Here is a 23,390-nt window from a genome sequence, read left to right on the forward strand (position 1 = left end):
TAAAATTTCAGGGCACGGACTACATCTAGATTGTGCAGAAGTCGTTCCTTCTTTGAAGAAGGGTTAGGACACAATGATGGAACAACAATCTCTTGATTGATATTCTTGTTAGTGACAACCTTAGGTAAGAACCCAGGTTTAGTACGCAGAACTACCTTATCTGAATGAAAAATCAGATACGGAGAATCACAATGTAAGGCTGATAACTCAGAGACTCTACGAGCCGAGGAAATAGCCATTAAAAACAGAACTTTCCAAGATAATAGCTTGATATCAATGGAATGAAGGGGTTCAAACGGAACACCCTGTAAAACGTTAAGAACTAAGTTTAAGCTCCACGGTGGAGCTACAGTCTTAAACACAGGCTTAATTCTAGCCAAAGCCTGACAAAAAGCCTGAACGTCTGGAACTTCTGACAGACGTTTGTGTAGAAGGATGGACAGAGCTGAGATCTGTCCCTTTAAAGAACTTGCAGATAAACCCTTTTCTAAACCTTCTTGTAGAAAAGACAATATCCTAGGAATTCTAACCTTACTCCATGAGTAACCCTTGGATTCGCACCAGTGTAAGTATTTACGCCATATCTTATGGTAAATTTTCCTGGTAACAGGTTTCCTAGCCTGTATTAAGGTATCAATTACTGGCTCCGAAAATCCACGCTTTGATAAAATTAAGCGTTCAATTTCCATGCAGTCAGCTTCAGAGAAATTAGATTTTGATGTTCGAAAGGACCCTGAATTAGAAGGTCCTGTCTCAGAGGCAGAGACCAAGGTGGACAGGATGACATGTCCACTAGATCTGCATACCAGGTCCTGCGTGGCCACGCAGGCGCTATTAGAATCACTGATGCTTTCTCCTGTTTGATCCTGGCAATCAAACGAGGAAGCATCGGGAAGGGTGGAAACACATAAGCCATCCTGAAGGTCCAAGGTGCTGTCAAGGCATCTATCAGGACCGCTCCCGGGTCCCTGGACCCGTAACGAGGAAGCTTGGCGTTCCGGCGAGACGCCATGAGATCCATATCTGGTTTGCCCCAACGTCGAAGTATTTGGGCAAAGACCTCCGGATGAAGTTCCCACTCCCCCGGATGAAAAGTCTGGCGACTTAGGAAATCCGCCTCCCAGTTCTCCACTCCTGGGATGTGGATCGCTGACAGGTGGTAAGAGTGAGACTCTGCCCAGCGAATTATCCTTGATACTTCCATCATCGCTAAGGAACTTCTTGTCCCTCCCTGATGGTTGATGTAAGCCACAGTCGTGATGTTGTCCGACTGAAACCTGATGAACCTCAGAGTTGCTAACTGAGGCCAAGCCAGAAGGGCATTGAGAACTGCTCTCAATTCCAGAATGTTCATTGGAAGGAGACTCTCCTCTTGAGTCCATGATCCCTGAGCCTTCAGGGAATTCCAGACAGCGCCCCAACCTAGTAGGCTGGCGTCTGTAGTTACAATTGTCCAGTCTGGCCTGCTGAAGGGCATCCCCCTGGACAGATGTGGCCGAGAAAGCCACCATAGAAGAGAATCTCTGGTCTCTTGATCCAGATTCAGCGTAGGGGACAAATCTGAGTAATCCCCATTCCACTGACTTAGCATGCACAATTGCAGCGGTCTGAGGTGCAGGCGTGCAAAAGGAACTATGTCCATTGCCGCTACCATTAAGCCGATTACCTCCATGCATTGAGCCACTGACGGGTGTTGAATGGAATGAAGGGCACGGCAAGCATTTAGAAGCTTTGTTAACCTGTCCTCTGTCAGGTAAATTTTCATTTCTACAGAATCTATAAGAGTCCCCAAGCGAATTATCCTTGATACTTCCATCATCGCTAAGGAACTTCTTGTCCCTCCCTGATGGTTGATGTAAGCCACAGTCGTGATGTTGTCCGACTGAAACCTGATGAACCTCAGAGTTGCTAACTGAGGCCAAGCCAGAAGGGCATTGAGAACTGCTCTCAATTCCAGAATGTTCATTGGAAGGAGACTCTCCTCTTGAGTCCATGATCCCTGAGCCTTCAGGGAATTCCAGACAGCGCCCCAACCTAGTAGGCTGGCGTCTGTAGTTACAATTGTCCAGTCTGGCCTGCTGAAGGGCATCCCCCTGGACAGATGTGGCCGAGAAAGCCACCATAGAAGAGAATCTCTGGTCTCTTGATCCAGATTCAGCGTAGGGGACAAATCTGAGTAATCCCCATTCCACTGACTTAGCATGCACAATTGCAGCGGTCTGAGGTGCAGGCGTGCAAAAGGAACTATGTCCATTGCCGCTACCATTAAGCCGATTACCTCCATGCATTGAGCCACTGACGGGTGTTGAATGGAATGAAGGGCACGGCAAGCATTTAGAAGCTTTGTTAACCTGTCCTCTGTCAGGTAAATTTTCATTTCTACAGAATCTATAAGAGTCCCCAAGAAGGGAACTCTTGTGAGTGGTAAGAGAGAACTCTTCTCCTCGTTCACTTTCCACCCATGCGACCTTAGAAATGCCAGTACTAACTCTGTATGAGACTTGGCAGTTTGAAAGCTTGACGCTTGTATCAGAATGTCGTCTAGGTACGGAGCTACCGAAATTCCTCGCGGTCTTAGTACCGCCAGAAGAGAGCCCAGAACCTTTGTAAAGATTCTTGGAGCCGTAGCCAACCCGAAGGGAAGAGCTACAAACTGGTAATGCCTGTCTAGGAAGGCAAACCTTAGATACCGGTAATGTTCTTTGTGAATCGGTATGTGAAGGTAAGCATCCTTTAAATCCACTGTGGTCATGTACTGACCTCTTTGGATCATGGGTAAGATTCTCCGAATAGTTTCCATCTTGAACGATGGAACTCTTAGGAATTTGTTTAGGATCTTTAAATCCAATATTGGTCTGAAGGTTCCCTCTTTTTTGGGAACCACAAACAGATTTGAGTAAAACCCTTGTCCGTGTTCCTACCGCGGAACTGGGTGGATCACTCCCATTAGTAAAAGGTCTTGTACACAGTGTAGAAACGCCTCTTTCTTTATCTGGTTTGTTGACAACCTTGAAAGGTGAAATCTCCCTTGTGGAGGAGAAACTTTGAAGTCCAGAAGATATCCCTGAGATATGATCTCCAACGCCCAGGGATCCTGGACATCTCTTGCCCAAGCCTGGGCGAAGAGAGAGAGTCTGCCCCCCACTAGATCCGTTTCCGGATCGGGGGCCCTCACTTCATGCTGTCTTAGGGGCAGCAGCAGGTTTTCTGGCCTGCTTGCCCTTGTTCCAGGCCTGGTTAGTTTTCCAGCCTTGTCTGTAGCGAGCAACAGCTCCTTCCTGTTTTGGAGCAGAGGAAGTTGAAGCTGCTCCTGCCTTGAAGTTACGAAAGGCACGAAAATTAGACTGTCTAGCCCTGGGTTTGGCTCTGTCTTGAGGCAGGGCATGGCCTTTACCTCCCGTAATATCAGCGATAATTTCTTTCAAACCGGGCCCGAATAAAGTCTGCCCCTTGAAAGGTATGTTAAGTAGTTTCGATTTAGAAGTTACATCAGCTGACCAGGATTTTAGCCACAGCGCTCTGCATGCCTGAATGGCGAATCCGGAATTCTTAGCCGTAAGTTTAGTTAAATGTACTACGGCATCAGAAATAAATGAATTAGCTAGCTTAAGGGTTTTAAGCTTGTGTGAAATCTCATCTAATGTCGCTGAGTCAAGGGTCTCTTCCAGAGACTCAAACCAAAATGCTGCCGCAGCCGTGACAGGCGCAATGCATGCAAGGGGTTGTAATATAAAACCTTGTTGAACAAACATTTTCTTAAGGTAACCCTCTAACTTTTTATCCATTGGATCTGAAAAGGCACAGCTATCCTCCACCGGGATAGTGGTACGCTTAGCTAAAGTAGAAACTGCTCCCTCCACCTTAGGGACCGTTTGCCATAAGTCCCGTGTGGTGGCGTCTATTGGAAACATTTTTCTGAATCTAGGAGGGGGTGAGAAAGGCACACCGGGTCTATCCCACTCCTTAGTAATAATTTCAGTAAGTCTCTTAGGTATAGGAAAAACGTCAGTACTCGTCGGTACCGCAAAATATTTATCCAACCTACACATTTTCTCTGGGATTGCAACTGTGTTACAATCATTCAGAGCCGCTAACACCTCCCCTAGTAATACACGGAGGTTTTCCAGCTTAAACTTAAAATTTGAAATGTCTGAATCCAGCTTATTTGGATCAGATCCGTCACCCGCAGAATGAAGCTCTCCGTCCTCATGCTCTGCAAATTGTGACGCAGTATCAGACATGGCCCTAGCATTATCAGTATACTCTGTTCTCATCCCAGAGTGATCTCGTTTACCTCTAAGTTCTGGCAATTTAGACAAAACTTCAGCATAACATTAGCCATGTCTTGTAGAGTGATTTGTAATGGCCGCCCTGATGTACTTGGCGTTACAATATCACGCACCTCCTGAGCGGGAGATGCAGGTACTGACACGTGAGGCAAGTTAGTCGGCATAACTTCCCCCTCGTTGTCTGGTGAATGTTGCTTAACATGTACAGATTGACTTTTATTTAAAGTAGCATCAATGCAATTAGTACATAAATTTCTATTGGGCTCCACCTTGGCTTTTGAACATATTGCACAAAGAGATTCCTCTGTGTCAGACATGTTTAAACAACTAGCAATTAGACTAGCAAGCTTGGAAATACTTTTCAACTAAATTTACAAGCAATATGTAAAAACGTTACTGTGCCTTTAAGAAGCACACAAAAACTGTCACAGTTGAATAACAATGAACCGGATTAGTTATAGAAACCAAATTTAGCAAAGGATTGTACTCATTAGCAATGTATGATTAACCCTTAATATCAGAAAAAAACGTATAACAATTGAAAATATAAGCGTTTTTATCACAGTCAAGCACAGTCTCACAGGTCTGCTGTGAGTGATTACCTCCCTCAAAACTAGTTTTGAAGACCCCTGAGCTCTGTAGAGACGTCCTGGATCATGCAGGGAGAAAAGACAGACTGTGACTGAATTTCTGATGCGTAGTAAAAGCGCCAAAATAGGCCCCTCCCACTCACACTACAACAGTGAGGGAAGCTCAGTAAACTGTTTTAATTTAAAACAAACGACAGCCATGTGGAAAATAAAGCCCAAAACAATTTTCACCAAGTACCTCAGATAATTAAACGATTTAACATGCCAGTAAACGTTTAAAATCTAATATATGAAATGTCATTAAAAAGCCTGCTGCTAGTCGCTCACACTGCAAGTTAGGCTAAAAGTTATATGCATACAGTATTTTCCCAGTGAAGTGCCATTCCCCAGAAATACTTAAGTGTAAACATATATACATATCAGCCTGATACCAGTTGCTACTACTGCATTTAAGGCTGTACTTACATTATATCGGTATTAGCAGTATTTTCTCAGTCAATTCCATTCCTTAGAAAATAATATACTGCAACATACCTCTTTGCAGGTGAACCTGCCCGCTGTCCCCTGATCTGAAGTTACCTTACTCCTCAGAATGGCCGAGAACAGCAAACGGATCTTAGTTACGTCCGCTAAGATCATACAGAAAAACTCAGGTAGATTCTTCTTCAAATTCTGCCTGAGAAGGAAACAACACACTCCGGTGCCGTTTAAAATAACAAACTTTTGATTGAAGATATAAAAAACTAAGTTTAATCACCACAGTCCTCTCACACATCCTATCTATTAGTTGGGTGCAAGAGAATGACTGGGTGTGACGTAGAGGGGAGGAGCTATATAGCAGCTCTGCTTGGGTGATCCTCTTGCACTTCCTGTTGGGGAGGAGTTAATATCCCATAAGTAATGATGACCCGTGGACTGACTACACTTAACAGGAGAAAAGCACATTTGAAAATCTAAGTGATTTTAAAAGTGTCTTAAAATGACATACTCTATCTGATTCTTGCAAGTTTAATTTTAACTTTCCTATACCTTTAATTTTATCACTAACTTTATTTGTACTTGATATTACAATGTCACCTGTCAGCGTCCCTGTCACACTGACAAATATGACAGCTAGATGGTGCTTACCTTGTATATACAAGACTTGGCATTCAGAAAGAATAATTCTATAGTTGCGTTGTCCTTCAGGTAAGATATACTTTCAATGTAGAACCTACAAGACAAAGGAAATGACGTGTGTCAAACATAAAATTCCCAGAGTAACTGAATATGAATCAGAGTATATCGCTGGGAGATAGGTTCAGAGAAAAATACGTATAAAGGTCTACGTTACTGTGATTAAACTGACTGATGAAATATACTACAGAAAAAACCTGTATTGTCTAAAATCATAAATAAATATTCTAAAAAGGAAGATTTTGTTAGCTCAACTATTTCATTTTTTTCTAATTTAAATCACATGATAAGTAATTTAAGGAAAAAATATATACAGGGAGTGCAGAATTATTAGGCAAGTTGTATTTTTGAGGATTAATTTTATTATTGAACAACAACCATGTTCTCAATGAACCCAAAAAACTCATTAATATCAAAGCTGAATAGTTTTGGAAGTAGTTTTTAGTTTGTTTTTAGTTATAGCTATTTTAGGGGGATATCTGTGTGTACAGGTGACTATTACTGTGCATAATTATTAGGTAACTTAACAAAAAACAAATATATACCCATTTCAATTATTTATTTTTACCAGTGAAACCAATATAACATCTCAACATTCACAAATATACATTTCTGACATTCAAAAACAAAACAAAAACAAATCAGTGACCAATATAGCCACCTTTCTTTGCAAGGACACTCAAAAGCCTGCCATCCATGGATTCTGTCAGTGTTTTGATCTGTTCACCATCAACATTGCGTGCAGCAGCAACCACAGCCTCCCAGACACTGTTCAGAGAGGTGTACTGTTTTCCCTCCTTGTAAATCTCACATTTGATGATGGACCACAGGTTCTCAATGGGGTTCAGATCAGGTGAACAAGGAGGCCATGTCATTAGATTTTCTTCTTTTATACCCTTTCTTGCCAGCCACGCTGTGGAGTACTTGGACGCATGTGATGGAGCATTGTCCTGCATGAAAATCATGTTTTTCTTGAAGGATGCAGACTTCTTCCTGTACCACTACTTGAAGAAGGTGTCTTCCAGAAACTGGCAGTAGGACTGGGAGTTGAGCTTGACTCCATCCTCAACCCGAAAAGGCCCCACAAGCTCATCTTTGATGATACCAGCCCAAACCAGTACTCCACCTCCACCTTGCTGGCGTCTGAGTCGGACTGGAGCTCTCTGCCCTTTACCAATCCAGCCACGGGCCCATCCATCTGGCCCATCAAGACTCACTCTCATTTCATCAGTCCATAAAACCTTAGAAAAATCAGTCTTGAGATATTTCTTGGCCCAGTCTTGACGTTTCAGCTTGTGTGTCTTGTTCAGTGGTGGTCATCTTTCAGCCTTTCTTACCTTGGCCATGTCTCTGAGTATTGCACACCTTGTGCTTTTGGGCACTCCAGTGATGTTGCAGCTCTGAAATATGGCCAAACTGGTGGCAAGTGGCATCTTGGCAGCTGCACGCTTGACTTTTCTCAGTTCATGGGCAGTTATTTTGCGCCTTGGTTTTTTCACACGCTTCTTGCGACCCTGTTGACTATTTTGAATGAAACGCTTGATTGTTCGATGATCACGCTTCAGAAGCTTTGCAATTTTAAGAGTGCTGCATCCTTCTGCAAGATATCTCACTATTTTTGACTTTTCTGAGCCTGTCAAGTCCTTCTTTTGACCCATTTTGCCAAAGGAAAGGAAGTTGCCTAATAATTATGCACACCTGATATAGGGTGTTGATTTCATTAGACCACACCCCTTCTCATTATAGAGATGCACATCACCTAATATGCTTAATTGGTAGTAGGCTTTCGAGCCTATACAGCTTGGAGTAAGACAACATGCATAAAGAGGATGATGTGGTCAAAATACTAATTTGCCTAATAATTCTGCACTCCCTCGTTATCAGTAATGTAAATCTTAGCAGCCAGCCCATTTTAGGTTCAGCACCATGGATAGTGCATGCTTGTTGGAGGCTGACAATTACCCACCAATAAGCAAGAATAACCCAGGTTCTCAACCAAAAAAGGGCCGGCTCCTATGCATAACATTCCTGCTTTTCAAATAAAGATAGCAAGAGAACAAAAAAATGTATAATAGGGGTAAATTAGAAAGTTGCTTAAAAATGCATGCTCTTTCTGGGGTTGAATCATGAAAGAAAAAAAATTGGGTTCAGTGTCCCTTTAAGACCAACTGAGCATGTCCATATTTTCTTATTAGCTCAGTTAGGGACAGATATAAATGAGCTCCTGCACTGATTAAGCAATCACCATGTAGAAAGTTGCTGAGTCAGCATTCTGAAGTATACTGGATATACTTCAGCCTCTCCGGGCCAGTGGAAAACCCCCAATTTCCAGAGGCAAACTGTGAGACAAATAATAATAATAATAATAGTGAAAGCAAAAGCATACTACTCTTTTTTAATCTACCTAATTGTTGTGGCTCCCCTACAAAACACAGATGGGCCACTCCCACGAGTGCTCTCACCTCCAGTTTCAGAAACCCTCCAGGAATTGATTTAACTATTTATTGAAGCCAACTGTGGGATTAAACAGGAAGTTAAAGGTAAGCATTTGTGCAATAAAGAAAAACTGTAGGATAAAAAGAACATTTTACTACTGTACAGTTATGTCCATTTAAAGGAATATAAAACCCCCAAATGTCTTCACATTTCAGACAGAGTGTAAAAAAATAACAATAAATCCAATTTACTTTGTTCTTTTGTTATCCTATGTTCAAAAGCAATTAGGGATGTGTAGGAGTATAAATGTGACTAGAGCAATATGTGGCATGTATTATAACTATGTTATACATTTGCACAGTAGGTGGCAACAGTGTCTCTTGTTATGTACGGCTCGAGAAATGTGCAGGCGACCTATCTAGATATATCATCAACAAAGAATACCATGAGAACTAAGTAAATTTGATAACAGAAGTTAATTGATTTTTTTTTTAATTGTATGCTCTGTTCAAATCACAAAAGAAAAAAAAATGGGTTTCATGTCCCTTTAAGGCCTTATTTCCATGTGCTTTTATGCTTTGGTTCCTGCACTAAGCCTCAGCCCTGTGTCAAGTACATGCCGCGAGAATGAAACCGGACATAAGTCCTTACTCCTGACTGATAAAATAGCATTCTTTTCATTTGTATGCATTATAAAATCTATTAAAGGGATATTCAACTCAAATTTAAAGGGATATGAAATTAGTTTGGGATTCAGAGCATACAATTAAAAAAAAATAATTCTAACTTATTATTATTCAATTTGCTTTGTTCCCATGGTAATCTTTGTTGAAGAGATATCTAGGTATGTCATACATGTCAGGAAATAAAGCTGCCATCTACTGCTCTGGCAAAAGGATAACATTAAAGGGACATTCCAGTCAAAATTAAAATGCACATAGATGAATTGCATAGTTGAATAGAAACATATTTACAATGTACATTTATTAGCAAAAATGCTTCTATTAAACGTTATCACTGTTTTAGTGCTAACATTTTTCTCTGCACATGCATGTGAAGTATAGCTAGATATTGTCAGTGCACCAGCATTTTAAATAATGCAGCTGCTCAGAGCACCAGTAGGGGGCTTGTATTATATCAGCAATTAACACATTGAGTCATTACCAGATAACACTTTAGGCTCTCTGAGCAAGTGCTGTGTTTAAATTGCTGGTGCATACTTAAAGGGACATGAAACCCCAAAATTTTCTTTAACGATTCAGATCGATAATACAATTCTAAACAACTTTCTAATTTACTTCTATTATCTAATTTGTTTAATTCTCTTGGTATCATTTGTTGAAGAAGCAGCAATGCACTACTGGTTTCTAACTGAAAACATGGGTGAGCCAATGACAATCGGTATATATATGCAGGCACCAATCAGAAGCTAGAACCTAGGTTCCTTGCTGCTCCTGAGCTTACCTAGATAAACCTTTCAATAAAGGATAACAAGAGAAGGAAGCACATTAAATAATAGAAGTAAATTGCTAAGTTGTTTAAAATGTATCTGAATTATGAAAGAAAAAATTTGGGTTTCATGTCCCTTTAAATACTTAATTTTGGCTGGAATGTCCCTTTAATGCAAATCATATTCCTTTAACAAAGGAAAGTAAAACAACATTGCAATGAACATTCATTGTTTATTTTGCCTGCTTTTGCTGTAAAATACCTCTGAATATTATGTTTGTTCTACCTTATGCAAAGAGCACGGAATGTTTTTGCTTAATATAAAATGATTAATTATGCATAAGAAAACAAATTTGCATTATGTTTTCATTATTTGTATTTTCCATTTTTTCTGTAATTTATTTATTTAAAATTGAGAGTTTCCAGGTCTGATCATTAGACGTGCACACTGCAGACTACAAAAGCCTAAACCTGTTACATATTTGTCTTTATCGGACCAAATAAAAAGCCGTGGGTAGAGTTTGGCTATTGAAAAATAAAGCCAGCAAGCATCTCACCTAGTATGTTCATTTATTGCAAAAATGTAAAAAAAAAATCTTGTAATAACAAAAGCCACCAGTCTTTTCAAAAGGTGTATCCCTGAGCTGTTTTTGATTTGCAAAACCTTGTACACTGTGCTAACAAACAAGTGTTAAATGATTTAAAAACATTTATTCTGAGTACAGATCTTTTGTAATGCATTGCAAATGTCCCTTCAATATACAATAAATATATATCTTTATATACAATAAATATTGTTTTGTTCTATGTTATAAAGACAGATGCTTAAAATATCCTGAAACTTACAGAATCTTCTTATGAATTCCAGTATTTCCACTCAAGGCATTGTGTGTTTGCCAAAACCAAATTATAATTTATAAGGATAAAAAAACAATAATATTTCCTTCTGTTTGGGTATTAATGCTAATTATCTATTAATATTGTGTTTAAATAATTTATTACCCAATCCATTAGCATTACAAACAGTTTACAAAAGTATTTGCCAAATTGTAACTGGGATGATTCAGGAAATTCATGTTTTATAGGTAAATTTTCATATTATGCAAAGCAAGAAGGGTGAAGCAATTAAAGGGACAGTCTACACCTTAGTCATCTTACAGTCTTACCCTAGATTAAAGTGAATGTAAAGTGCGCATCGTTACTAATGTTACCCTTAACGTGTATGAAAAATAAATAGTAGTTTCATTCATCGTTTTTCATTCTATTTCTTACATAGCTTTATTTTTTTATTTTTACCTTGTCTCCCGTTATCTTGATCCTCCACCCGGCACTCGCGCCTACTTATTGTCACTTTGATTGACTTCTTACAAACCAATCAAGTCTCTAACCACAGGGGGACCCACCCCCTTACGCTGATGCAAAAACTCCTCTCTGCGCCTGCGTTCTTATCGTGTTGACTGACAATTGCTTTTTACGCTCGTGCACATTTCGCGCATGCGCAAAAGTTTTACTTTACGAAGCCCTGTCATTTCTGATTTACTGTACCGCTCAGTAAGTACATCAGTAACAGGGCTCCGCATTCTATACTGAGTGCTTATTGTGCAAACCGATACTTCTTGAATTTCCCCTTAATAAATTGTTATTAGTATTCTTGGCACTAAATCACAATATCGTAAGTAATGGAAGTAATTGATTTCTTTACATCATACCTTATATATATATTCATACATATATTCGATAGCAGGCAAAACATAATGAAAATAAATAGTTTTGTTTCAAGAAAAACTTACAATCGATGTGTATAGTATTTTTAATGGGCGGTATAACGGGCTGGGATAGCAGATCGTTTCCTTCCCTTCTCAACGATAGTATTCATTGAATGTATTGATCCAATGAATACTATGGTTGATTGACAGCGGAAACCGCATTTCACACATGCTCAATGTGAAATGAAAACGGGAGCGCGCATTGACGAGACGTAGACAGCGGGTGGGACCGCTGTATACGTGAGATGGCTCAAAACAAGGAAGTAAACTGTGGGAGGAGCAGGTGCAGTGAATCGTCGATATTTCGACAAAGAAATAAACAATATACTAATAATTTTATTTAAAATGTTTTGTGGCGGTTAGGTTAATAGCATGATTGAAGACAGGAATATGTGTTCAAAATAAGGAAAATTGACAATCACTTTAAGCTGCAGATAGTCTCCTGCACCTTTTCTATATCATGCAGCAGGAACAGTAAAACAGTTATTTTAAAATAAATATTGTTTCTGGCCAATATGAAATAGCTGCTAAGCTCCGCCCACTGATGACATCATGATCTGGGCTGCATCTATGCTTTCTGCTGAATAGCATTGACAGTCTGTTGAATCCAACTAGTGAGTCTTTTGTAAGTGGGTGCCATATGCAGCCCAGATCATGATGTAATCAGTAGGCTGAGCTTGGTAGCCATTTCAAAGTGGCATGAAATAATATTCAGTTTAAACTAACTTTGTACCATTCCTGCTGCATGATATAGAAAAGGTGAAGGAGTATAATTGCAGCTTAATCTAAGGTAAGACTTTAAAATGACCAAAGTGTAGACTGTCCCTTTAACTGGAACCAGACTTAGCTATTGTGATGAGAGCAGGAAGTGATGTCACCAGATTGGGGGCGGGGCTTAGGTCCATTTGTCTGTGTCGCAGTTAGTTAGTGAGATCAATGCTACCAGATGTATGTTTCCATGCTCTACAATAAAATAGAGTTGTACAATCCTTGCTCTGTCCTGCATCTCATGACATAGTGTCAGAAGTTCTTGCCTGCGCTTCTGTTCCTCAGCCTGACTTCTCTCAGCCTTTTTTGACTTCTCTCAGCCTGCAGCTTGGCCCACATGGCGTCAGCGGTTTCAGTGCTTCAGGATTGCTTCCAAGCTGGACAAGGAGAGTGGTGATGTACAAGTTAATTCTCTTTTATATTCTATGGGGAAAGATATGGAGCTAGTGTTCAATGCTTTTACTTTCCAAGAAGGGGAAGTTATATAGTGATATAGTTATGGATAAACTCAGTGCCCACTTTGTGCCCAAAAGAAATGTGATTCATGAGAGAGCTTGTTTTCACAAACGTAATCAGCGTGTGGGAGAATCTGTGGAGTCATTTGTGCGCAGCCTGTATGAACTAGCTGAATTCTGTGAGTTTGGTGTTGCTAAAGAAGAGCAAATCAGAGACAGAATAGTTATTGGAATTGCAGATGCTGAAGCTGCAGTTAGAGCCTGATTTAACATTAGATGGGACTATTAGGATGGCCCGCCAGAGTGAACTGGTGAAAAAGCAAACAAAAGTGCTGATCTGAGGTCTGAGAGTATTGTGGATGAAGTGCAGCAGTTCAGGAGAGCTGCCAGTGAAAGGCACAGTGTGAGCGGTAGACCTAGGGCAACAGATAGGCCCAGAAGTGGATGGGCGCAGTATGCCCGATGCACACGGTGCAACCGTGCCCATGATCAGAGTGTCATATGCCCTGCTAAAGACAAAAGATGTAGAAAATGTAAGGATGGGCCATTTTGAAGTGGTGTGTAAGACTGAATATATTAAGGAGATGCAGGTGGATAGTGACCAGGAGAGTCAAGAAGTGTCCTTTGTGGGGTCTGTTGTTGAACGGCCGGATTCAGAAGATGATTGGAGGGTTACCCTTACTGTAATGGGAGCCAAAGTTGCCTTTAAGATTGACACATGAGCAGACATCACTGTAATGTCTCTTGCAGCGTTCATAAAACTGCCTCGACATCCCCAGCTGGCAAATTTCTTGCCAGCTGTGAGTACAAGCAAAGGAAATTCACCATGTGGGTGCATGTGATTAGAGGTCAGTGTGTTAACAACTTATTGAGCAGAAAAGCAGCCTGTGGTTTAGGCCTAGTGGCCAGAGTGAATGAGATCACAGAAGATATGTTTGGCGAATTGGGCCTACTGAATTGCAACCCAGTCCATATATCATTTAAAGGTGACGCAGCACAGCGGAGCTGGATGGGTTGGTGCTGTTCCAGGACCGCATTGTTATTCCTGTTAGCATGCGGCAGGAGATGTTAAAAAGGATTCACGATGGCCACTTAGACATTACAAAGCACAGAGAAAGGGCAGCTACAGCTGTATGGTGGCCTGGAATCAGTTCCGACATTGCAAGCCATGTGTCTAAATGTGCCTTTTGGCGGGAATGCCGGCCTACTCCGAGAAGGGAGCCCTTGATTTCTACTTCGCTGCCTGCAGGCCCGTGGCAGAAAATAGCAGCTGATTTGTGCGAACTGCACAGGAAAAAGTTCTTAGTCGTGATCGACTACTATTCCAGGTATTTGGAAATTGCACCGTTGAATTAAATTACAAGTCAAGCCGTTATCACTCGTCTCAAGAGCTTGTTCGCCCGGTGGGGCATACCAATGGAGCTGGTGAATGATAACGGAATGCAGTTCGCTTCCACAGAGTTCAGTTCTTTCAGCAGGGAATATAATTTTATACATTCCACATCAAGTCCACATTACCCGCAGGCCAACGGAATGGCTGAAAGGGCAGTTCAAACAACAAAATTCATTTTAAAGCAATCTGAGCCGTACCTGGCCCTCTTGTCCTATAGGGCAACTCCCATTCAAGCCACGGGGTTTAGCCCGGCACAGCTGATGCTAGGACACCAGATTTGCACCACCTTACCCTCTGTGGGTGTCTTCCAGCCTACTAGCTCTATTCCTCGGGACGAAGTCCTTAGGAGGGATGAAGAGGCAAAAAGGGGCTCTTGATTCTTCTACGACAGGAGACATTCTGTGAGGCCCTTGCAGGGGCTGAATGAAAGGCAAAGTGTCAGAATTAAACTGGATGATGAGAAGAAATGGAAGACGCCTGCTACGGTAATTGGACGCTCTCCAGAACCAAGGTTTTATGTAGTCCTTACTGATGGAGGGACAGTTACACGCCGTAACCGAAAACATCTTCAGCCTGTACCTGAGAGTTTGGAACTGGATGCCTCAGTACCACCGCCGGTGGGATCCCCTGTTTTAAAAGGGGTGCCTTGCCCTCAGCAAGATCACAGCGGGGATATGTCTTTGCCTCCAGCGGTCTCTCAATCACCTTCTTCTGTATCAGAGGACAGTTCAAGTAGAGTTACAGCAAGCGGAAGAGTGGTGAAACTTCCGGCCCGATATTGGGATTAACTTTAGTTAGAACAGTGACTGGAAGTATGGGCAGAATAATCCCATGGTCACTGTGGACTAGGGTAGTCTACCCCGATGTTCAAGTCAGGATGTAATTCACGTTGTTTATATTTTCTGTAACTTATTTGTTATATTCTATACAAAATTGTTGTTGTATACCTTGTTATTTGTTATATTCAAATGGAAAAAAAATTGTATGCTTTGTCCATTAAAAAAGGGGGAAGATGTGATGAGAGCAGGAAGTGACCTCACCAGATTGGGGGCCATTTGTCTGTGTCGCAGTTAGTTAGTGAGATCAATGCTACCAGATGTATATTTCCATGCTCTACAATAAATTAGAGTTGTACCATCCTTGCTCTGTCCTGCATGTGTCCTGCATCTAGGGTTGCCAGGTGTCTGCGACAAAAATACCGGACAGATAAGCGGGGTGGGGGGGATTTAAAACAAAAAAGCATGTGTGTGTGTGTGTGTGTGTGTGTGTGTGTGTGTGTGTATATATATATATATATATATATATATATATATATATATATATATGTACATATATATGTATATATACATACGTGTATATATATATAAAATATAAGTAATAATATATGTATAATATAATAATATTGTGTACATAGATATATACATACACACACACACACACATTATTATTATTATTATATTATACATATAATATTAAATATACTTATAAATTGTATATGTATTTGTGTGTGTGTGTGTGTGTATATGTGTGTGTATATATATATATATGTGTGATATATATATATGATATATATGTACACAATATTATATTATACATATATTATTACTTATATTTTACACATATATACATACATATATATATGTATGTATATATATAAAATATAAGTAATAATACATGTATAATATAATAATATTGTGTACATATATATCATATATATCACACATATATATATATATATATATATATATACACACACATTATTATTATTATTATATTATACATATAATATTAAATATACTTATAAATTGTGTGTGTGTGTATATATGTATATATGTATATATATGTATGTATATATATATATATATATATATATATATATATATATATATATATATATATATATATATATATATATATATGTATATATTGTGTGGCCTGTAAGTGAAGGAAGGGTGATATGATATATAACAATTATTTAAAAATGAAAAGACTGAGTCTGAGACACACATTTACATTATCACATACCTCATTGTTTTGATTGAATAACTATTTAGACTGAGTTGAGTCTCCCTTCATCATGTGAGTGACACACACTTATTGACAATGGTTAGCAAAGTTATTGCTTGGCTGGCACCAACAGCAGCATAGACTGACTGACTGTAGACATAGAGAGTGTCAGCGCAGCCTGCAGATCCGACCTCTTGCTGTTGTGACGTCACGCGCGTGATCATGTGACGTCTGACAGTCTCACACTACAGCGGTGGGCGGCAGCACGCACGGCGCAGGCTGAGGGGCACCGCACATCAGGATCAGCTGAGCCTGAGCGGAGCCTGTTAGACAACAAGAGGACTGTTAGACGAGTGGACACGGGCTGCGGGCGGCTGCCACTCTCAGGGCTGGGTATTGGGCATAAATAGTAAAAAAATATAAATAAAAAAATTAAAATGCTAAAAAAAATAAAATAATTAAAAGCAAACTAGCTAAGGCTATGTCCGGTATTTTAAAAATAAAATTACCGGGCAGTAGCCTGAAATACCGGACAGTCCGGTCTAATACCGGACACCTGGCAACCCTACCTGCATCTCATGACAGCTATAATAGCTTGTCCTAAGTGATAATACCCACACAGGGTGCAGCCTCTTTTAGCCCATTTGTGCTTTTCTTAGAGAACAAGTTTACTACCGTATATCAGTCTAGTCTCAACCAGAAGACAGTTTATGGAATTTGATTACTGTCAAAAAGGCATATGTGATTCTTTATTTTTTTCTAGAATACAAATAATAAAAATACAATTTTCCTTTTTGGAAGTACAATTTTCTTTCTTGGAAATACAATACAATTGTTGTTCTTTTGGGAGTAAATTTTTTTTTAACTGCACTTCCAGCATGTGTCAAAACACTGTAAAAAATGAAGCTAGTCCCCATTTTGACACAGCAGTCTGTTTTTCTTTCAATTAAAGGGATAGGAAAGTTCTCTTGTTATCCCTTGTTGAAAAAGAATACCCACATATCCTAGTAGGAGCTAGCTGCTGATTGGTGCCTGCACACATTTGTCTCTTGTGATTGGCTAACTAGATGTGATCAGCTTCCTGCCAGTAGTGCAATGCTGTTCCTTCAGCAAAGGATAGCAACAGAATGAAGCAAACATGATTATAGAAGTAAATTGGAAAGTTGTTAAAAATGATATGTGCTATCCAAATCATGAAAGAAAATGTTGGGGTTTCCTAAATGTGGAGAAATGGCTGACAAAAACAATATCCCTTAGTACATTATTGTAAGAAAACAAGGCAGGACAAGCACTTTAGGCACGTTAAAGCAAGTTGTATGGTAAATGATAACATAAAAAACGTATATTCTAAAAGACGACCTCATGCTACAGACAGTGGTGTATGATGCAAATGAGAATAATCACTTTGGCCATGTTGTATGTTACCTGATAAATGTTAGAAGTTTACCCAAGATGATGCCGATGTGCTGGGGTTTGTCAGCCATTTCTCCACATTTAATTAAAAGCAAAGAAGCAGTAGCTATTTCCAGGCAAACTGCTGAACTGAATTGCTGTGACATCACAAGTCCTTTAGCAAAACTGGAACTAGCATTTATTTTTGGAAGTGTAATTCCCCAAAAAAAAATTGTACTTCCAAAGAAAATAATTGTATTGTATTTCCAAAAAAGAAAACTGCCCTTTCAAAAAAGAAGAGCGTACTTTCAAAAAACATAATTGTGCTTAAAAAAAGTAAAGATTTGTATTCTAAAAAAAATATATATATTTCAAAACAATAAAATAAAAATAATATTGGTAAATTTAGACTTGTATTCATGTATTCATGTCACAGTTTATGTACAACGATACAGAATCACACAAACTTGCCTTTTTAACAGCAATCTTATTCCATAACAGTCTAGATTCAAAATAACAGGTAAATCACCTCTGAAACACGTGTCTGGTAAAACTCCTATGAGAAGAATTGTTTTATTTGTGTACAACTGGCCTCTGCCAGACATTCTGCCCTCTGTCCACTTACATTTTGTATGTTGTACACTTGGTTGCCCAGGCACTGACTGTATTGGGGAACCTATAGTCAGATATAAGTTTGTGAGAATGCAGTAAGGAGTGCACTTTAGTGGTGACATCATCAGGAACAAATGAATAGTCAGGGAAGGTGTAATTAAGCAGTGTCTAGAGGTGCTATATATGTATCATTAAAGGGACACTGAACCCAAATTTTTTTTCTTTCATGATTCAGATAGAGCATGACATTTTAAGCAACGTTCTAATTTACTCCTATTAACACATTTTCTTTATTCTCTTAGTATCTTTATTTGAAATGCAAGAATGTAAGTTTAGATGCCGGCCCATTTTTGGTGAACAACCTGGGTTGTCCTTACTGATTGATTGGATAAATTCATCCACCAATATAAAAAGTGCTGTCCAGAGTCTGAACCAAGAAAAAAAGCTTAGGTGCCTTCTTTTTCAAATAAAGATAGCAAGAGAACGAAGAAAAATTGATAATAGGAGTAAATTAGAAAGCTGCTTAAAATTGCATGCTCTATCTGAATCACGAAAGAAAACAATTTGGGTTCAGTGTCTCTTTAAGAGCATAGCATTTTATTTTTCTTATGGGGTCTCCAGATACAGAGTACAATTTTTTTTTTTTTTACCAATTGCTATTCTATATTGTTGGTACCCTTTGTTGAAATTTAGCTCCATGAGAGCATACTGAGGTAGACTGAAGAGTGTACATGTGTCTCAAACACAATATGGCAGCAGTGTTTGCAACAATGTATAACTTTGAACTTCACTTTTTCTGCTGCTAATACCTCTTCTATATAACTGAGCATCCTACTGACCTCACCTGCTGTGCTTTTACATTGTATATAATCTCCTCTTGTTGCTGCTATAGGCTATAATAATAAACCTTGTGGTTCTTGTGTCCTGTACAATTTTAAATGTGACTCATTGATCCAATCCTCATGTTGGTTTTTCACCATCATTACTCATATGATCAACCCTGCTGGAACTAAATACACAAAACAATAAATGTTGGTGAAATAATAAGGTTGCAGCTTCCTAACCCCAGCAAGAGCCATGCCCGCTTTGCTGGGATGCAGGAAGGAATGCCATGCTAGCTTTGCCGGGATGCAGGAAGGAATGCCATACCAGCTGTGCTAGGAGGCAGGAAGGAATGCCATGCCACCTGTGCTGGGAAGCAGGAAGGAATGCCATGCTAGCTGTGCTGGGAAGCAGGAAGGAATGCCATGCTAGCTGTGCTGGGATGCAGGAAGGAATCCATGCCAGCTGTGTTGGGAAGCAGGAAGGAATGCCATGCTAGCTGTGTTGGGAAGCAGGAAGGAATGCCATGCTAGCTGTGTTGGGAAGCAGGAAGGAATGCCATGCTAGCTGTGCTGGGAAGCAGGAAGGAATGCCATGCTAGCTGTGCTGGGAAGCAGGAAGGAATGCCATGCTAGCTGTGCTGGGAAGCAGGAAGGAATGCCATGCCAGCTGTGTTGGGAAGCAGGAAGGAATGCCATGCCACCTGTGTTGGGAAGCAGCAATGAATGCCATGCTAGCTGTGCTGGGAAGCAGGAATGAATGCTATGCCAGCTGTGCTGTGAAGCAGGAATGAATGCCATGCCACCTGTGCTGGGAAGCAGGAAGGAATTTCATGCCACCTGTGCTGGGAAGCAGGAAAGAATGCCATGCTAGCTGTGCTAGGAATCAGGAAGGAATGCCATGCCACCTGTGCTGGGAAGCAGGAAGGAATGCCATGCTAGCTGTGCTAGGAATCAGGAAGGAATGTCATGCCACCTGTGCTGGGAAGCAGGAAGGAATGCCATGCCACCTGTGCTGGGAAGCAGGAAAGAATGCCATGCTAGCTGTGCTAGGAATCAGGAAGGAATGCCATGCCACCTGTGCTGGGAAGCAGGAAGGAATGCCATGCTAGCTGTGCTAGGAATCAGGAAGGAATGCCATGCCACCTGTGCTGGGAAGCAGGAAGGAATACCATGCCAGCTGTGCTGGGAAGCAGGAAGGAATGCCATGCTAGCTGTGCTGGGAAGCAGGAAGGAATGCCATGCCACCTGTGTTGGGAAGCAGGAAGGAATGCCATGCCAGCTGTGCTAGGAGGCAGGAAGGAATGCCATGCTAGCTGTGCTAGGAGGCAGGAAGGAATGCCATGCCAGCTTTGCTGGGAAGCAGGAAGGAATGCCATGCCACCTGTGTTGGGAAGCAGGAAGGAATGCCATGTCAGCTGTGCTAGGAGGCAGGAAGGAATGCCATGTCAGCCCGTCAAAGAGAACACAGGATTGGCCCAATAGAAGTTGCTCATCATGTGACCTCATCAGTCAATCCCGGCCAACTCCCAAAAAGGCCAATAATTATCACTTGTCATGGAAGCATGAATGCCCTGGGTGTTGGTGACTGGCCCAAGGCATTTTACTATGGTAACAATTTACTTAAAGGGACCCAAAACCCAAATTTTTCTTTCATGATTCAGATAGAACATGCAATTTTAAGCAATTTTCTAATTTACTCCTATTATAATTTTTTTCCCTTCTCTTGGTATCTTTATTTGAAAAAGCAGGAAAGTAAGCATAGGAGCCAGCCCATTTTTGGTTCAGCACCTGGGTAGCACTTGCTAATTGGTTGGTACATGTAGCCACCAATCAGCAAGCACTACCCAGGTGCTGAATAAAAAATAAAAATAGCAAGAGAAAAAATAAAAATTTATAATAGGAGTAAATTAGAAAGTTGCTTAAAATAGCATGCTTTATCTGAATCATGAAAGACGAAATTTGGGTTTGTGTCCCTTTAATAATAATAATATGAAAAAATAGGAAATGCTTAAATTAAATGAAAAGGCTGCTCTATACAGTAAATATTTATTTAACATAAATTGTTTTGTACAGAATAACTGGAGAGATTGGAAAGGCTACTAATGAATGTCTTTTTAATAAATATGGGTTTATTGTATATACTGCAACAAAGCAGCAGGGGGCACTGTTACATTTTATATGGCTATTGTGATTAAATCTACACAACTCTGAATTGCAAATACTATTTTTTTTATGTCCCTTTAAAGCAAAAATTTCCTATAGCCCTTCACAAAGAGGTTTAATGATGAAACAATAAGCATAATAAAAAAACAAAAAAATATATTTACTAAAAAATAATTGAAGAGCCTATTCCTAAAGAGACTTTAACCAAGAGATTTTTAATCCATAGTAAACTGTTAAAATAATGATCAAACACAGGTACACAACAAAATTGCAAAACCTCTTTCATTTAATTAAAATGTATCTGAATTTAGTTAGTTAATGACATAACACACCATATGCTTTTTGATCAGGACTTTAAAAATACAATTGTTCAAAAAATTGTTTAGCTAGGTGCAATCATTTCAAATTTACACACACACTACCTTATTCTACACACACACTACCTTCAATCTAAAAACATATTTTAATTTATAACAGAATCCCTTTCACAATAAATGCAGAGGATTTACATAACTGCTTTATGAGATTTATATGATTTTATTTTTAAACTTAGAATGAATCTTTAACCCCTTTCCTACCATAACCAGATGGAATGCATTTCTAGGCAATATGCTGTAGCCCCTATCTAAAACAGTTGAGGGGTTAAATACAAATCCCCTTCTTCAGAAATAAATAAATCAGCACAGCACAAAAACAAAGGTACAAGGTGTCAGTGTAAGACAGAGTGTTACTATTATTACAAAACGCACATATAACAGTATAATGCGAAAGCACAGTAATTATGCAGCGAGTATTTCCAGACACAGCACAAGAGGGAGGTCTCAGTACAGAGCCAATTATCATCTGCTGGGAGCAGACACCAGACTTCCAGAGTCCCTGGTTGTGTCGGGTAAAATGGGAGTCAAGGAGATAAGGCGATCCCAGGGGGACGAGAGAGAGACGTGTTCTGATGACACACTTGCAGATGTGGTTTGACTGTACTTCCATAATAATTTGACACTAGGCAAGAAGTCACAGCAATCAGTAAAAATAGGTTTACTCCCTCACAGAGCATTAGGTTCATTACCCAATTCTGCTAGTACTGGAGCCACAGGGTATGCAGATTCATTTGCTCCTAAAATGCAGCATTTGATTTGCTGTGGAGGTTTATTGGTTAAAGTGACTTTAAAGTAACATTAAACACTTTAAGATAGTAATATAAAATGATAAATCGTAAATGGTATAAAACTAGATATACTTTCATTTATTTTGTCCCCTTTTCCTGTCATTAATTCCATTCTGAAATTGTGAGATTTTAATTTCCTGTTAGAAATGATAGCACAGAACACTGTTATATTACACACAGCCATTGGCTGCACTCTCTTATTTATAACTGTCTCTAATTGGCTACAGCAGAGAAGGCAACCTAAGTTACAACATGGCAGCTCCCATTGTTTTATATACACTAAAACTTTACACTTATGTTGTCAATATTTAAACAACTAAAGAAACTTTAAAAAATACATCTATACGTTTTCCTCTTGCGTCATTCTATCTAGCATTTATTTAGTGTTTAATGTCCCTTTAACTGTTAAGCACAATTACTCACTGTGCTATTGTCATTCCTCTTCTGCCAGAAACTTATTTCAAAATTGTTCTCGTATTTTAACCTCTTACAAGTGCCGGTTTATAAAGCTTCCGCATCATTCTGCAATCTTTGAATTTAATTATTTTTGCTACATGTAACAGAAGCCGAGCAGATTCACAGATCAGTAAGGTTAATGGATGTTTGCAAACTGTATTGTGCACAAAGAGGAGGTGTTACATTTTTGCAGTGGTTGCATTAAGGCTACATTTATATCTTATATCTAGGGATACTAAACCCACATTTTTTTCTTTAATGATTCAGATAGAGCGTGCAATTTTAAGCAATTTTCTAATTTACTCCTATTATCAATTTGTCTTCGTTATCTTGCTATCTTTATTTAAAAAGCAGGAATTTAACCCCTTAAGGACCGGGCATTTCTGACTAAGACTTCCCCAAAAGACCAGAGCATTTAAACATACTTATACATATTTAAACATAAATAG

General features: G+C 39.6%; 1 protein-coding gene across 5 annotated transcripts in view; it reads right to left on the bottom strand.

Annotated features, from left to right (window-relative positions):
• The window catches only part of FRMD4A (FERM domain containing 4A), an 818,993-nt gene that overhangs the window by 226,918 nt on the left and 568,685 nt on the right, over positions 1 to 23,390 (bottom strand). For all 5 annotated transcript variants that reach the window (XM_053716492.1, XM_053716495.1, XM_053716493.1 and 2 more), the window contains exon 5: positions 6,008 to 6,092. In XM_053716492.1, the coding sequence (XP_053572467.1) occupies positions 6,008 to 6,092 (85 nt within the window). The remainder of the gene's footprint in view (positions 1 to 6,007; positions 6,093 to 23,390) is intronic.

Source organism: Bombina bombina, chromosome 6 (genome assembly GCF_027579735.1).
Source record: "Bombina bombina isolate aBomBom1 chromosome 6, aBomBom1.pri, whole genome shotgun sequence".
Taxonomy (NCBI): domain Eukaryota; kingdom Metazoa; phylum Chordata; class Amphibia; order Anura; family Bombinatoridae; genus Bombina; species Bombina bombina.